General features: G+C 39.4%; 1 protein-coding gene across 2 annotated transcripts in view; it reads right to left on the bottom strand.

The window, feature by feature from the left end:
- Positions 1-282: 282 nt before the first annotated feature.
- The window catches only part of LOC144965117 (very long chain fatty acid elongase 4-like), a 33,596-nt gene continuing 15,962 nt past the window's right edge, over positions 283-17,916 (bottom strand). The window contains exons 4-7 of one of the 2 annotated variants that reach the window (XM_078900061.1): positions 4,672-4,728; positions 4,178-4,292; positions 1,858-1,985; positions 283-1,424 (exon numbers count right to left, since the gene is read on the bottom strand). In XM_078900061.1, the coding sequence (XP_078756187.1) occupies positions 1,227-1,424; positions 1,858-1,985; positions 4,178-4,292; positions 4,672-4,728 (498 nt within the window). In that variant the 3' untranslated portion in view covers positions 283-1,226. The remainder of the gene's footprint in view (positions 1,425-1,857; positions 1,986-4,177; positions 4,293-4,671; positions 4,729-17,916) is intronic. The other variant, XM_078900071.1, reaches the window with a different exon arrangement.

The raw sequence follows: 17,916 nt of genomic DNA, 5'->3' as shown, positions 1-17,916 counted from the left end.
GTGACGACAACTTCATACTATCTATATAGAATGAAGTTGACGTCACTCAGGTTTTAGTTTTTTTGTTTGTTTTTTTTTGCAATCCACGTTTATGAATAATTCTCCCTAAACGAATTAACCAGACTATAAACGTTTACGGTTACACATAGTTTTGTGTGTTGTTCCGTTATACTTCCGGATGGCAATGTTATGAACTTCTTAGCCAAGAGCACAGCATCTATTTGAGTTGAAAGCGCGTGAAAACCCTTAAAAAGAAATATAACAAATTATATGAGGCAATTCTTGAGAATAAAAAGTCAGATCTTTTATTGAGGAATCTTTGTAGAACCAAAAAACAAAACGACTTACGAAATTAATTATCTATATCATTTATGGTTGTGTAACTACAATTAGATATGACCCACAATTCAAAATGCGAATAAACAAGCACATTCACATATATAAACAAACACACACGCACACACGCAAACACACACACACGCACACACACACTCACGGAATCAAATTTCTCAATCAAATTTTAAATTCGTCAAACAAGCACATTCACAAACAAACAAAACAAACAAAACACACACACACACACACGCAGACAAACACACAAACACACACACACACACACACGGAATAAAATTTTCAAGAAAACTCATATTCCTTAAATGCAATCCATATTGTGGTTGTATAACTACTTACGCACAGTCTAGTTATACAAGTCAAAATTCGAGCAAGAAAATTCACAAACACACACACAGACACAAGAGAGAGAGAGAGAGAGAGAGAGAGAGAGAGAGAGAGAGAGAGAGAGAGAGAGAGAGAGAGAGAGAGAGAGAGAGAGAGAATCACGGAATACAATTTCTCAACCAAAATTGTATTCCTTAAAAGCAATACATATTATGCTTGCATCACTACTTCGACACAGACTAGTTATACAATTAAAAATTCGAACAAGCACAAACACACACACACACACACACACACACACACTCACGAAATATATAATTTCTCAACCAAACTTATATTCCTTCAGTGCAATCTATGTAATGGTTGCATAACTACTAACACACAAAGATACAATTCAAAATTCGACCAAATTCACAAACACAAACAAAACACACACACACACACACACACACACACACACACAAACACTCAAGGAATAACATTTCTCAATCAAATTTATTATGTTATTCCATAAATGCAGTAAAATCAAATTATAATCTAGACAATATCTACTTTTTCTTTCCATTTTTAACTCTGTCGTGATTCGGATGTTTCTTAGTGATGGTATAAGCTTTAAGGTAAAAGTTGATAAAGAGTGTAAGAATGGTCATGGTATAAAAATAGACTGCGTATTTAAATACTGTAGGGATGGGACACCCGTATATCGTGTTGATGATTCCTTGGCTTAGGAATATCACAAACTGGCTCTGAGGAATGGAAACGAAGATTGTTTTCAGTTATTTTGGTAATGATATTGATAAAAATGATGTTGATGATGATGATGATGATGATGATGATGATGATGATGATGATGATGATGATGATGATGATGATGATGAAGATGATGATGATGATGACGATGATGATGATGATGATGATGGTGGTAATAATAATAATAATAATGATAATAATAACTTTCATCATCACCATCGCCATCACCACCACCACCATCATCATCATCATCATCAATTTCATCATCATTACCAATATAACCCAAATTGAAGGTAGGAGGAGGAGGAGAAGGGAGAGAAAGAGAGAGAGAAGAAGAAGAAGAAGAAGAAGAAGAAGAAGAAGAAGAAGAGGAGGAGGAGGAGGAGGAGGAGGAGGAGGAGGAGGAGGAGGAGGATGAAGATGGCTTACTATTTGCATGATAGTGAGATACTTTTTCCACCACAAATACTTCCTCATGTGTGGCCCAATGGCTGAAGTGCCATAGTAAATGTACATCAAAACATGGATGAAGCTATTGATGAGGGGGTAGATTATATCTAGAATGGAAAGAAAAACCCCCAAAAAACGAAACAAATGAATGTAGTTGAATAAATATAATAACTGGTGGCAGGTACGCTACTCACTTCATAAATGTGACCCTTCGCCTCAAAACGGTATTAAGTCGGGATGGTTAAGATGGTGAAAAGCCAGAAATATCAGACTTGTGTTGAGTTTGTATGTTTTATTGGTGAGAATGGATACCATATTTTAGGCTGATGATGCCAACAATTTATATTTGTGACCAGTTTTAACATTAAAATTACCTTTTAAGCATCTGGTTCGTTCCGACATAATACGAAGGGTCACACATTTTCTTCGCTGTTGCACTGCGGTTAACGCCTTGGTTATTTAGCTTTCTTTGATTAGCTCGTTAAGACAAATATAATATATAGAAATAAATGAAGGTTGTCTTTTTCTTTTCGGCACTAAGTTTTAAGAAAAAAAATGAAACTGGACTTCTACTGTGGAGTACTTTTCCCATTGCTGTTGAATAGGTCTTATTTCTATTTGGCACTACGGATAGATTAGTTGGTAGAGCACTCGCCTTACACTCGTCCGAGATTGGTCGGGTAAAATCAAGATTATTTTTTGTGTGTGACCCCCCCCCCCTCCCTGTCCACGAAGCAGTGATTGGATATTTGGGGTGTTAAATCTGACGGAAAGTACTTTTAGATAGACCATCGTTCTGTCAAAAGGGTAGCAAACATTACCATTATACGTTTCACGCTATAGAAACCGAGTGAACTCCATCTCCATGTGCCTCATGGCTCTAAAAGAGCCCTTTTATTATTTACGGCTATGTGGTCTAGTGGTATGACATTCGCTTCGGATCGGAAGGTCCGGGGTTCGGGTCGGATTCTTAGCGGCGAATAGTTGAATCTTTTTAAAAGGCTCTTTACTCACATTCGCTAACCGCCGTACTCAGGTTCAAAATAAGTGATTGGCCATTAACAGCGTTGTCTCTGTCAGAAAAAAAGTAATATCGCCTAACAGGCGTCATGTATCGTCCTACATGTTCAGTGTTATTGTTGTTGTTGTCGTCTAGGGTTCCTTTGTAAAGCGTTTGGAACAAATTTAGTGGATATTGCGCTATATAAATGCTCAAGTAAAAATAAAATTTAATGGCACACTTATTAGCGCCTCTAGGTAAAAACTTGTATCCAAAGACATGGTTTACAATAGAAGTTTTGAACACATTTGCTCATCCAAGTAATCTGTGACTGTTCCCTGTTTTGATTGGACTGTAATAGAACATTTGCAGTGATGGACCCGTGGGACATTTGGCAGATACAAGCCTTTGGAGATTGAAGATTAAATGATGATGATGATGATGATGATGATGATGATGATGATGATAATGATGATGTTGTTGTTGATGACGATGATGGTGACGATGACTACGATGTTACTAATGTGCATATGTCGTGTGCGTTTGTATATATGTCAATATAATATGTTATGTACGTTCTCTATGATATTGTATTGTTATAAATTATGTGTAACTAAATGACAAATTGCCACTATTTTGAGGACAATAAAGACATTTATTATTATTATTATTATTATTATTATTATTATTATTATTATTATTATTATTATTATTATTATTATTATTATTATTATTATTATTATTATCATTATTATTATTATTATTATTATTATTATTATTATTATTATTATTATTATTATTATTATTATTATTACTATTATTATCAAGATTAAGATTCGTTCCTAAGCAGATGTCTCTGTTAGATCTGCCGGAAAGTACCATACGATCGACTAGCGTCCTGTTCAAAGGGTAGCAAGCAGTTACTATTGTAAGTTTCACTCAATAGAAACCAGGATGAACTCCGGCTCCGTGGGCCTGATGTATGTGGTCTAATAGTATGACACTCGCTTTCGGATCGGAAGGTCCTGGGTTCGAGCCTCGCTCGGCGCATAGTTGAGTCCTTGGAGAAGGCCCTTTACTACTATTCTCACACGGTACTCAGATGTAAAATGAGTACCTGGTCGTTAACAGCATGGTCTCTGTCCGAAAAAAAATGTAACATCGCCTAACAGGCGTCATGTCTCATCCTAAATGTTAAATGTTGCTGTTGGCCTGGAATCCATTGTAAAGCGCTTTGAGCACATTTAGTGGTTATTGCGCTTTATAAAAGATCTTTTTTTTTCTTGATGGAAGACTAACTGGCGCCTCCAGGCAAAAACTTGTATCCAATCCAGGTGAAAACAGCCATCAAGGCATGGTGGTAACAGTGTAGGAATGTCACGTGACTTGTCTTCTTGCGCAGGATGAAGAGTACCTGAAATAGAGCAGTGAGTAGCGGGTTGGATTACATTATCTATGTGTCGAAGTCTCAAAACAGCGAAGAGAGTTCAATAGAATTTATATTATTGACAGTTTCATCATCATCATCATCATCATCATCATCATCATCATCATCATCATCATCATCATCATCATCATCATCATTACCATCATTATGAGCATACATAAATTTATCGATGCCCAAACACTTACTCCTTTGACACGCTAACAATTTTGCACACACACACACACACACACCCACACACACACACACACACACACACACACAATCAACCAATCCTGCAATTGTTATATTATTATTATAATCTTGTTCCATCCATCAATAACGACCCAATAAAAAGGGCAATACTCACAGTGTCTATGAATTCGATGAATTTCGACATGACAAACAGCCACCCTACCCATAGCCACTGGTGATAAAACACAAATGATCATCAATCCAAAGCTTAATTTGGCATTCACCACACTTACATGGCCTTACTTTAACATAAGGAAATATTATGTTATCTATCATCTCAAAGTATTATTAGTTTGGTTGAACTCTTTGTGTTTGTATTGATGTGTGTGTGTGTGTGTGTGTGTTTGTGTACGTGTGTGTGCGTGTGTCTGTGTGCTTCGATCGATAGGAGTATATATATATATATATATATATATATAAACAAATATATATATATAATATATATATATATATATATATATTATGTACTTTCCGCCAGATCTAATCTACCCAGCTATCCAATTACTGCTTGGTGAGCAGGCGAGGGGTGGGGGAGGAGTCAGAAAATGTCTCGACTTCACCCGGGTTCGATCTAGGTCCCTTTGCTTGTGAAATGAGTAATCTACCGACTGAGCCATCGGGACCCCCTCCCAATACAGTATTGATGGAATATCAAGATTCAGTATCCAGCGACTGTTGCCACATTGACTAATGAACAGACTTTATACAAGAATGATTCAGGAAGCATTTTGTCAAACCATGGATATACACGTATTTAGAATTTTGGCCAGAAAACTCATCCTTCGAATATCGATCGATTAAAATAACCCTCATCTTGGCAAAAAACTTTCAAACCTGGGACTTCTCGGAAGGCCTAGGTTTGAGAGTTTTGTCAAGATGTCATGTTAATCAGTCGATATTTGAAGGACGCGTTTTCTGGTCAAAATTCTAATTAAGTGTTTCTACAGCGTGAAGCAGTATTTGTATTAAGTACTCTGAGTATAATATTATAAAAAATGACTCATCGGAAGTTAATACCTTTGATTTAAGTAGTGATACCCAACTCATCAAATCCTCAGGTTGAAATGGTTTGACAAAGTGCCAAATGCTGACCTTTGGACAAGATCAAACAAAGAGCAAATGGATATCCAGGTCAGACGCAGAAAGTGGCGATGTGTTGGCTATACCCTGCGGAAAGAGCCTTGTAATATAACCAAGCAGGATGGAATGGAACCCGCAGAGCAAGAGGAAACGGGGTCGTCCAAAACAGACTTGGAGGAGGAGAAGCCTTCACCAAAATTTGTGCGTCTCCAATCTTACCTGGAATGAGGCAAAGGTATGTGCCAAGAACAGAAGAAGATGGAAGAGTGCTGTTGAGGCCCTATGCTCCGCCAGGAGCCAAGAGGCATAAGTCAAGTAAGTAAGTCACCTAACTCACGAACTGTGAGAACGGTCCGTTAGAACAATGGGTATCGGACTACACAAGATATATTAATCTAGTAGATAATTCAATATCCTCTATGTGACCGTTGTCATCATTAACTTCTAGATAGTATGCGCTTGACTAAGAAGCTCAAAAGATTGCCATCAGGAAATAAAACGGACCAACGCACAAAACTCTATATGTGTAACCTTGAACATTTATAGCTTGGATAATACGTTTAATGAGATGGCAAAAAACAATAACAAAGACAGGAGTGACATCATTTTTGTTTTATCTATAGCTTGACACTAGGACCGTAGCCTTCGTAAATTTATTGCCCGACACTGACCAAAAAAATGACGTCAAAAGTTCAACCAATGAGATCACTTGTTTCCTTGAGCTCTACTAACGACAACTCACTTGGCGCTGCACAAACATAAAAAAATGACGTCAAAAGATAAGTCCTAGAGAGTTCTTGTGTTCTAGTGTCAGGCTATATGTTAACGATGGCTACGCTAGGACCCACTAGGACTTATATTTTGACGTCATTTTTATGTTTGTACAGCGCCTACTGAGTTGTCGTTAATAGTGCCCAAGGAAACAAGTGATCCCATTGGTTGAACTATTGAATACAACTCACGATTTGATTTCTTTTGTGGCCAAAGACTTGTCTTTTGACGTCATTTTTTGATAAGTGTCGGTAAACACAAGTCATTAAATTGCCTTTTTAAAAGTAAAATAATGGGGAACGTGCGATTTTAGTTTTTTGTCATTGGAAGAAAATACATCTATCGTCCTAGATAACGCATAATATGAACGTAACCCACGTCTGCTAGTTTTCTAAGCGGGTCACGATAGCTCAGTCGGTAGAGCACTCGCATCACATGCAAAGGGACCAAGATCGATCCCTGTCCACCCAGTAGTGAATGGATAGCTGATTCTGTTAGAATCTTCCCAGCTGCCGACACCATACCGTTTTGGACGCAAATTCGTCCTTATGATTTTCAGGTTACATCTCAATCTTTTAAGCCTTTTGAGCACGCTCAGTGGATATTGCCCTATTATATAAAGCCTCATGTTTTTAAAGAGCTTTTTATTTCGTTGGTATTATTTTGCTATTCATGGATTGGCTTGAAATGACGTTGCAACTTTAAGTGACGTTGCAGTTTGAAGTGACGTTGCAGCTTGAAGTGACGTTGTAGCTTGAAGTGATGTTGTAGCTTGAAGTGACATTCCAGCTTAAAGTGACGTTGCAGCCTGAAGTGACGGTTCAGCTTGAAGCGATGTTGCAGCTTGAAGTGACGTTGCAGCTTGAAGTGACAATGCAGCTTGAAGTGATGTTGCAATTTGAAGTGACAATGCAGCTTGAAGTGATGTTGCAATTTGAAGTGGCGTTTCAGCTTAAAGTGACATTGTAGCTAGAAGTGACTTTGTAGCTTGAAGTGACGTTGTAGCTTGAAGTGACGTTGTAGCTTGAAGTGAGCCACTGAGCTACGATATACATAGTATTGCTCATGTAAAAAGAACAATTGAATAAAGCAATAAAACGCAGGCATTTTATAGGTGTCATTGCCAACCAACCTTCTTCTTCTTCTTCTTCTTCTTCTTCTTCTTCTTCTTCTTCTTCTTCTTCTTCTTCTTCTTCTTCTTCTTCTTCTTCTTCTTCTTCTTCTTCTTCTTCTTCTTCTTCTTTTTCTTCTTTTTCTTCTTTTTCTTCTTCTTCTCCTCCTCCTCCTCCTCCTCCTCCTCCTCCTCCTTCTTCTTCTTCTTCTTCTTCTTCTTCTTCTTCTTCTTCTTCTTCTTCTTCTTCTTCTTCTTCTTCTTCTTCTTCTTCTTCTTCTTCTTCTTCTTCTTCTTCTTCTTCTCTCCTCCTCCTCCTCCTCCTCCTCCTCCTCCTCCTCCTCCTTCTTCTTCTTCTTCTTCTTCTTCTTCTTCTTCTTCTTCTTCTTCTTCTTCTTCTTCTTCTTTTCTTCTTTTTTCTTCTTTCTTCTTCCTCTTCTCTCTCCTCCTCCTCCTCCTCCTCCTCCTCCTCCTCCTCCCTCCTCCTCCTTCTTCTTCTTCTTCTTCTTCTTCTTCTTCTTCTTCTTTTCTTCTTCTTCTTCTTCTTCTTCTTCTTCTTCTTCTTCTTCTTCTTCTTCTTCTTCTTCTTCTTCTTCTTCTTTTTCTTCTTCCTCCTCCTCCTCCTCCTCCTCCTCCTCCTCCTCCTCCTCCTCCTTCTTCTTCTTCTTCTTCTTCTTCTTCTTCTTCTTCTTCTTCTTCTTCTTCTTCTTCTTCTTCTTCTTTCTTCTTCTTCTTATTATATTATTATTATTATTATTATTATTATTATTATTCTTGTGGTTGCGCATTATGTGTGTTTTCTTGACTATGGTAACAAAGGCTACATAAAATTACTATTTATAGCCGTGTAACTCTACATGATATGACAATGATATTATTTATCTTCCACTAAATTATGTACAGTTACTTATTGAATTTCCCACTCAACTAACAATGAATAATTTGTATAAATTATTCGGTGTGTCTTTTTTACGAAACCCGCCGAAACCCGCCGAAACCCTGCGAAACCCGCCGAAACCCGCCGAAACCCGACGAAACCCGACGAATCCCGACAAAGTTATGGGAAGTAGGTGGCTGTGGGGAGTGAACCTAGAACTCAGGCAAGTGTACACCATTGGGGAGTGAACCTGGGACTGGGTTTCGGCGGGTTTCGTAAAAAAGAACCAGTGCTTTATTACGAAACCCGCCGAAACCCGCCGAAACCCGACAATATCCAGCAAAGTTATGGGAACTAGACAACAGTGGGGGTGATCCTGGGAATCAGGGCGGTGTACACCAATGGGGAGTGAACCTGGGACTATGTAAAAAGGATATCAGTGGGAAATAAACCTGGGATCAAAGGGAGATGGACACCATTGAAAGTTGAAGCCGGATATGGGAGTTGAGTACCAGAGGAGAATGTACCTGACACATAGGAGGTGGGCGCATGTGGGGAGTGAACCTGGGACTATGTAAAAAGGATATCAGTGGGGAGTGAACCTGGGACTCTGTAAACAGGATATCAGTGGGAAATAAACCTGGGATCAAAGGGAGATGGACACCATTGAATGTTGAAGCCGGATATGGGAGTTTGGTACCAGAGGAGAATGAACCTGACACTATAGGGGTGGGCGCCAGTGGGGAGTGAACCTGGGACTATGTAAAAAGGACATCAGTAGGAAATAAACCTGGGACTGAAGGGAAATGGATACCATTGGGAGTTGAAGCCGGATATGGGAGTTGAGTACCAGAGGAGAATGAACCTGACACTTTAGGAGGTGGGCGCCAGTGGGGAGTGAACCTGGGACAATGTAAAAAGGATAGCAGTAGGAAATAAACCTGGGACGAAAGGGAGATGGATACCGTTGAAAGCTGAAGCCGGATATGAGAGTTTGGTACCACTGGAGAATGAACCTGACACTATAGGAGGTGGGCGCCATTTGGGAGTGAACCTGGGACTCTGTAAACAGGATATCAGTGGGAAATAAACCTGGGACTAAAGGGAGATGGATACCATTGAAAGTTGAAGCCGGATATGAGAGTTTGGTACCAGAGGAGAATGAACCTGACACTAGAGGAGGTGGGCGCCAGTGGGGAGTGAACCTGGGACTCAGGGAATCGCACACCAGTGGGGAGTTAAGCTGGGACTATGTAAAAAGGATATCAGTGGGAAATCAACCTGGGACTAAAGGGAGATGGATGACATTGGGAGTTGAAGCCGGATATGGGAGTTGAGTACCAGAGAAAATGAACCTGACACTATAGGAGGTGGGCGCCAGTGGGGAGTGAACCTGGGACTATGTAAAAAGGATATCAGTAGGAAATAAACCTGGGACTAAAGGGAAATGGATACCATTGGGAGTTGAAGCCTGATATGGGAGTTGGGTACCAGAGGAGAATGAACCTGACACTATAGGGGTGGGCGCCAGTGGGGAGTGAACCTGGGACTATGTAAAAAGGACATCAGTAGGAAATAAACCTGGGACTAAAGGGAAATGGATACCATTGGGAGTTGAAGCCGGATCTGAGAGTTTGGTACCAGAAAAGAATGAACTTGACACTATAGGGGATGGGCGCCAGTGGGGAGTGAACCTAGGACTATGTAAAATGGATGTCAATGGGAAATAAACCTGGGACTAAAGGGAGATGGATGACATTGGGAGTTGAAGACGGATATGAGAGTTGAGTACCAGAGAAAATGAACCTGACACTATAGGAGGTGGGCGCCAGTGGGGAGTGAACCTGGGACGATGTAAAAAGGATATCAGTAGGAAATAAACCTGGGACTAAAGGGAAATGGATACCATTGGGAGTTGAAGCCTGATATGGGAGTTGGGTACCAGAGGAGAATGAACCTGACACTATAGGGGTGGGCGCCAGTGGGGAGTGAACCTGGGACTATGTAAAAAGGACATCAGTAGGAAATAAACCTGGGACTGAATGGAAATGGATACCATTGGGAGTTGAAGCCGGATAGGAGAGTTTGGTACCACTGGAGAATGAACCTGACACTATAGGAGGTGGGCGCCAGTGGGGAGTGAACCTGGGACAATGTAAAAAGGATAGCAGTAGGAAATAAACCTGGGACGAAAGGGAGATGGATACCGTTGAAAGCTGAAGCCGGATATGAGAGTTTGGTACCACTGGAGAATGAACCTGACACTATAGGAGGTGGGCGCCATTTGGGAGTGAACCTGGGACTCTGTAAACAGGATATCAGTGGGAAATAAACCTGGGACTAAAGGGAGATGGATACCATTGAAAGTTGAAGCCGGATATGAGAGTTTGGTACCAGAGGAGAATGAACCTGACACTAGAGGAGGTGGGCGCCAGTGGGAGTGAACCTGGGACTCAGGGAATCGCACACCAGTGGGGAGTTAACCTGGGACTATGTAAAAAGGATATCAGTGGGAAATCAACCTGGGACTAAAGGGAGATGGATGACATTGGGAGTTGAAGCCGGATATGGGAGTTGAGTACCAGAGAAAATGAACCTTACACTATAGGAGGTGGGCGCCAGTGGGGAGTGAACCTGGGACTATGTAAAAAGGATATCAGTAGGAAATAAACCTGGGACTAAAGGGAAATGGATACCATTGGGAGTTGAAGCCTGATATGGGAGTTGGGTACCAGAGGAGAATGAACCTGACACTAGAGGAGGTGGGCGCCAGTGGGGAGTGAACCTGGGACTCAGGGAAGTGCACACCAACGGGGAGTTAACCTGGGACTGTTTGATATGGTTACTATTGGGAGTTGAAGCTGGACTATGAGAGTTGGGTACCAGAGGAGAATATACCTGACAATATAGGAGGTGGGCGCAGTGGGGAGTGAACCTGGGACTACGAGAGTTTGATAACGGTGATCTTGAGCTCAGAACGGTATTTCTCTTTTTCAAAACCTACTGAAATCGTCAAAAGTTATTGGAAGTGGGCGCCAATAGGCTATGAACCGGGGACGCAATTGCTTTGTATAAAACAAACATAAATCAGCAGTAGGACATCATCATTTTTGAGGATCGATTCGTCTAATTGAAGCTGAATTTGGTCTCTTTTAAAAGCTGAATCATTTGACCTCAACTTCTCCCACAATTTCTTCAATTCGCCTTTGAATTGTGCTGTTATTTCATGATAAAGCCGTCAGTACTGTATCTTTGGCTGGGACAATGACGTTTATTAATGGTGTACGGTTTGCGTTAAAAAATCAAAATAACTACTAGTATAATCCATAATAGTATAATTCCTATATAGTTCCAGCTCATTGCACCCCCCCCCCCAATTCCACCCACCCAAATTCAAACCTGCTTCCATCGCCCCCATTGTGATAAATGACGAGAATGCATGGATAAGTTTTACTTGACTCTTCCCCCCACTCTTTACACCCTGTCAAAATAAAGGGATAATCAGGAACGTCAGGAGGGGGGTAAGGTGGATCCAAGTGGCCCTGGACCGGGTTTTCGGTAGAGAAAGAGAGGGACAGAGGAGAGAGAGAGAGAGAGAGAGAGAGAGAGAGAGAGAGAGAGAGAGAGAGAGAGACCGAGAGAGAGAGAGAGAGAGAGAGAGAGAGAGAGGGGGGGGGGAGATGATAATTTAATGAAATACTGAATTTGATATTTTTATAAATTATGCTTGTTTTTATTTGTGTTTTTTTTCAATGTATTATAGTTTTGCTCAAGGACTGGGTCATAATATTATCTAAGGAAATTCTATATAGACTTTGGCATTTTCCGTGGTTCACTTTGTCTTGGTTTATTATGCCAAGGCTAGCCAAATAAAGACTACATAAAATATATTTGGCTCAAGATTGAGTTGGATACCTGGCAACAAGAGCCGCATTTTCCCGCGAAATTTCAGAAGCCGATTTCTCTGTCGAAAATTTTTAATTGCCATGAAAGGATTATTACATCAAAGACTCCTATGAAATGGCGTTTTCACGAAATAGTGACGAAGATATAGTATATTTTGTAGTAGTGTTCCTTTCAAAAGAAAAATGTTAGATCTTGATCCTTTTATTAAAGTAATTCTGGTCGATTCGAAGCAGGTTGCCGATTCCTACGATTCGCCGCGAGCACCCGGGTACCCGGTAAATAAATCTCGGCCTTCACAGCCCTGCTGGCAACTTCACGTAAGTTTTGGCGCGCTACTGCATACGATTGATTACACCGAATGTCGATCGCTGATTTTGATTCGCTATTTGGAGAACATCAGGGAAAACAAAACTAGAAGCAGTTTAGATCTAAGATGTTTACAATGCCGACCCTCCGAAAAAGACGGAATAATGTCGCCTATCCATGTGGAGTCTGCATCGTTGAAACCAAGGACACTCGCCGTATACAATGTGGGGTATGTTTCAATAAATAATATTGTGTTAGAAGATGAAGCATGTGCTATTACTAATTATCGATGATGTAAAATCCTGCTAAGAAGAATTGATAAGAAAATGATAAAAGATGGAAAGAATGAAGGATTGATTGTATTTTTTTGAGTAAGTATGAGTTGCTGGCTTGTAAGTTTTAAGCTGCTGACTCGATTAGTACACATCAAATATTAATTTCATTTAAATTACGCTATTTACATTTGGTTTACAATGTCACAAAAATAAATGCAAAGAATAAAATTCTTTCGATGCTGACTTATGAAGCGTGGAAAATATCCTAGTGTGAAAACAGAGAGAATGGAAGGATAGGGAAGAGAGAGGACGGAGGGAGAATGTGTATATATATATATATATATATATATATATATATATATATATATATATATATATATAAAATATATATATATATATATATATATTTTTGAAAATATTTTTGAATATATATATATATATATATATATATATATATATATATGTGAGTGTGTGTGTGTGTGTGTGTGTGTGTGTGTGTGTGTGTGTGTGTGTGTGTGTGCTATTCGTTATGTTTTCAAAACGCATTCTATTATCTTTTAATTTGAATTGTATCAATGTATTTTGTTAGAACACTGAGCACACGAAATGCTTCGTTCAAAGTATAAGTCACTTACAAATGTGACTCATCGACTCAAAGCGGTATTATGTCGGCGTGGACCAAATGCTAATAAGTCATTTTAAAATCAAAATAATAAAAATGCGAATATGTAGTTTTGGTTACTTTAGTTTGTTGAATAAATTCTCCTCAATGAAATATATACATTTATCCAAATGTCATACTCTTGTCAATAATCTTAATTTTCGGACTAAAATCAGCCCGTGGTTAGAGACGGTGGGTCACATATACGTATGCTGACTCTAATTTTAGTTGAATGCAAAATTATTAAAAACTGTCAAATGGATTTTTATTTTTTAAGAAACGAATAGATAAGTACTAATATCCTGCCTTTGCCTCATATTGACACATATTTCTCATTCTCTGTCCAAAACTCTTGAATAAGCTACATACAGTTTTAATATGATCATATATTTTTGTTTGATGCAGAATCCTTGTATATCTAACAAATATCAATGAAAATATTGTTTTTGTCGTATAATATGTTTGTGTTATGTGTGCACTGTTTAATTAAACATCGTTTAAAGATTTCAATTTATTACCGACGAATTATTTTTTAAAAACTTTTTTATACTCACCTGTAAAATTGAAAAATTGTCGCTTACAAGAGTTTTGATCTAGGCTATCAATTTATAAACTGACTATAAATTTATGCTATGTTGCAATTTTAAGGTTGATCATTTTATGTCGTGCTATATTATTTTACAGTCCTGTGAGAAGTGGTACCACGGAAAGTGTGTTGATCTATGTGAGTCAAGTGCTTGGGCGTTTTGGTCAGAATGCACTGAAGAGGGATATCTGTGTCCCAGCTGTGTCGGGGATCCCTTTGATTACCAGGCAGGGATGCTTCGCATACATGAGGTACATATAATATTTTATATTTGCGATAATCTTCATTGGTCGGAGCTGGCAACGGGGCTACTGCTTTGTTGAGACGTAAATAAATTTAAGTGTATAAAAGTCAAGCTGACAAAGTAAGAGATGGGGCCTCTATATTTCCCCATAAAATACATAAGTCGTTGGTTTGCGATTATGGGTCGATGACCGGGACAAAAATACCATACCATTCAATATATTTTTATAAAATGAGAATAGAGCTATTGAGACATTCATCTGACTAGTTTTAATAAAATATACAACAAACGTAATTTTCAAAGGCGTTACCATTGTATATTGATTGAAGAACCCGGGATTCATACTATAAGATAATAGTAAAAAAAAGAATCTATGTTAACAGTTTGCAGCATAGCGACAAGAGGTCGGTCAAGGAGGAACCATCATTTGACTTTAGAGAGAGCATATTAACTGCTGGTTGTCTGTTGTCTTTGAATACAGAAATTGACTTTAGAGAAATTATATTGAATTGTTTATTGAAGGCGACATACGTGACTTGTCAGGCAGACATAAACATAAAGACTGTATGATAATAGTCATTCATTAATCTACGTTTTCCTTATGTTCTTCCTCTCTCTCTCTCTCTCTCTCTCTCTCTCTCTCTCTCTCTCTCTCTCTCTCTCTATATATATATATATATATATATATATATGTGTGTGTGTGTGTGTGTGTGTTTGTGTTTGTGTGTGCTGAGGGCTGGCGTCCACACCTTTGTACGATTAATACCTCGCTTTTGTACTTTCAGGCGGCGCACATCGGCTACATCAAGTTGCATAAAGTCGCAGCTCGAGAAGAGAAGCTTTTACATGGCAATATCAAAGTTGATATTCCAGACAACTCACCATTTTCTTCAGCACAAGTTGACAAAACTACAAAATCAGTCATGCAGAAACATGGGCTAGCTGGAGTACCACTGACAACACCGGGTGATGGTAGCTGCCTTTTTCATGCCGCAAGCATAGCTCTTGTAGGAAACTGTTCATTGACCATTGAGCTAAGGTACAAGACGGCTTTGACAATGGTGCTTTATCCGAAAGATGTTTATGAACAACACGCCTGCCCAAATTCAATGGACATTGTTTCGCCCACCTATAAATCTGCGACGGAAAGTTGCTCAAAATTATCAGAGTTCTCAAGCGCGTGGACGATAATGGCACTGTCATTAGTTATCAAACGCCCCATCAGAAGTGTTTACCCTCCAGAAAATGGACCCTCTGACAAAGTATGTGAAATATTGAACACAACATTTGCACACAGAGACAAAAAGAACCATAACTCAACACAGCAAATTACTATCATGTGGACTAACATGTCACAAAGGGAGCGTGGAACCAGGACATGGACCCCCAATCATTTTGTACCTATAGTCCCCACAAACCACAAAGATGATGATCATCATCATGATCATGATGATAATGATGTTGATTATGATGATGACGATGGTGATGGTGATGATGATCATCGTATTCATGTTTGTGATAGTGTTGACAGTGCTGATGATAATGATGATGATGGTGATGATGATCATCATATTCATGTTTGTGATAATGTTGACAGTGCTGATGATAATGATGATGATGGTGATGATGATGATGACGATGATGATGATGATGATGATGATGATGATGATGATGATGATGATGATGATGATGATGATGATCACAAGGATAATGAGAATTATATTGATGCATGTGGTATTGCTGATGATGTTGAACAAAAGGATGATAGTCGCAACACAATGATACATAGAAACCGAAGTCCAAATGACACTGATGATGATATCCCTGAGTCACAATTACAAGACTACAAACAGTCACAGAAAGAATATCAGGAACATAAACCAAGCCAAGCTAAGGACCTTCCTCGAGGTCAGTTTCTTGATATAAAAAGCCTTTTTAAAATTCTCCAAGAAACCCATACATCAAACATCAACCTTGTGCCTGACGGCAGAAAAGACAATGTATATTTCGTTGTCAATAATGTTGAAAATTTAGAGCAGCGAAAACAAGGACGGTCTTCGAATTTTTACGATGACAGAGGAGCTTGGCAAAAAGGGCCCAGCAACAATTCTATCTTTGTAAAAGAAAAATGTGAACTAAAAAAAGTGGTTAAAAAAAAGGAGAATTTTGCCTGGAACGAACACAAAATAAATCAAGAATATATATTCCTTTGAAACCTCAGCCTGCTCCTCAAGACGTTTTCGTGCTACATAGGTATTATGTTAAGCACACCCAGGACTGCCAGTATGAGAAACGAGTCTCGTGGATCATCAACGAAACCACGGAAATGCCAGCAATTGCGGTCCATGAGTTTAAGGGAGTGGGTCCGCTAGCTGAAGTTCATGGGCGAACTACAACTGGCAACCCCAGTCCATACATCAGACTAAAACCGAAAACGATGCGGGAAATGAAACAAGACCTAAAAGTCAATACGCCATTACACATGTACGCAACTGGCAATGAGCTGGACGGGCCCAGGAATAAAAAACAAATTTACAATGCGAAGACCAGGTCCATTAAAGTTGTTGGTGAACCAAAAGCTAATTTTGCTGACCAAGTATCAGCAATTGAAGAACGTCAGCACACCCTACCTTTTATAAAGCAGATCATAAGGCAGCATGGAAAGGTACCCTGCCTTATATTATATACTTTCGATCAAATTGAGGACCTTAAGAGGTGTTGCTGCCCACCAATAACCTGCGCTTCGACAATCCTGTGTGTAGACAAGACGTATAACCTTGGCGACGTACACGTAACAACAACTGTTTACAAAAATATTACTCTACTCAGCCGAAGATCAAACGACCATCCACTTTTTTTTGGCCCTATGTTTTTGCACGGTGACTCTGATACAGACTCGTTTTTCATATTTTTTCATCACCTTGCTGGCTGCTTGGTCTCATCTACTCCACCTACATTCGGAAGTGACAATGAAACTGCTTTAAGGCGAGCAATTGCACGTGCCTTTCCAGAGGCAAACCTTGTGTCGTGCACGCGGCACCTGAAAAACAATTTGTTAGGAACACTAGCAAACAAGATTGGACTACCATTCAAGCAGCGCCGGCACATTGCAAATGAGCTTTTTGGACCAAATGGGATGATGGCCAATGCAAAAGACCATATTCAATTTCAAGACAATCTTAAATTCTGGTGTGACAATTTACAGGATGTCAAGGTCGCACAAGTTGTCAAACGCATCACACCATTGATGGTGGAAAATGTCTGTGCTCTTGGCGACACGGACTCTTACTTAAAAACCCATTATGGACAAATAATAACGCTGAGTCCCTAAATCATGTTTTAAAACAAGCTGTTTCGTGGAAATCACAAAAGTTAGTAGAGCTTGTTAACAAACTTCATGGCGTCATACAAGCACAATTTCGTGAAGCGAAGCGAGCCCTTTGCGATTTTGGAGAGTATGTTTTGGACCCTCATTACCAGTCATTACGTGTTTCACGAGACGTCTGGTTTTCACATTCAAATCACAAACAGAATAGAATCTTC

The sequence above is a fragment of the Berghia stephanieae genome, chromosome 1 (genome assembly GCF_034508935.2).
Source record: "Berghia stephanieae isolate SIO BIC M18660-M18661 chromosome 1, UCSD_Bste_1.3, whole genome shotgun sequence".
Taxonomy (NCBI): Eukaryota; Metazoa; Mollusca; class Gastropoda; order Nudibranchia; family Aeolidiidae; genus Berghia; species Berghia stephanieae.
The sequence above is the reverse complement of the archived record's forward strand: the minus strand, read 5'-3'. Positions and strand labels throughout refer to the sequence as shown.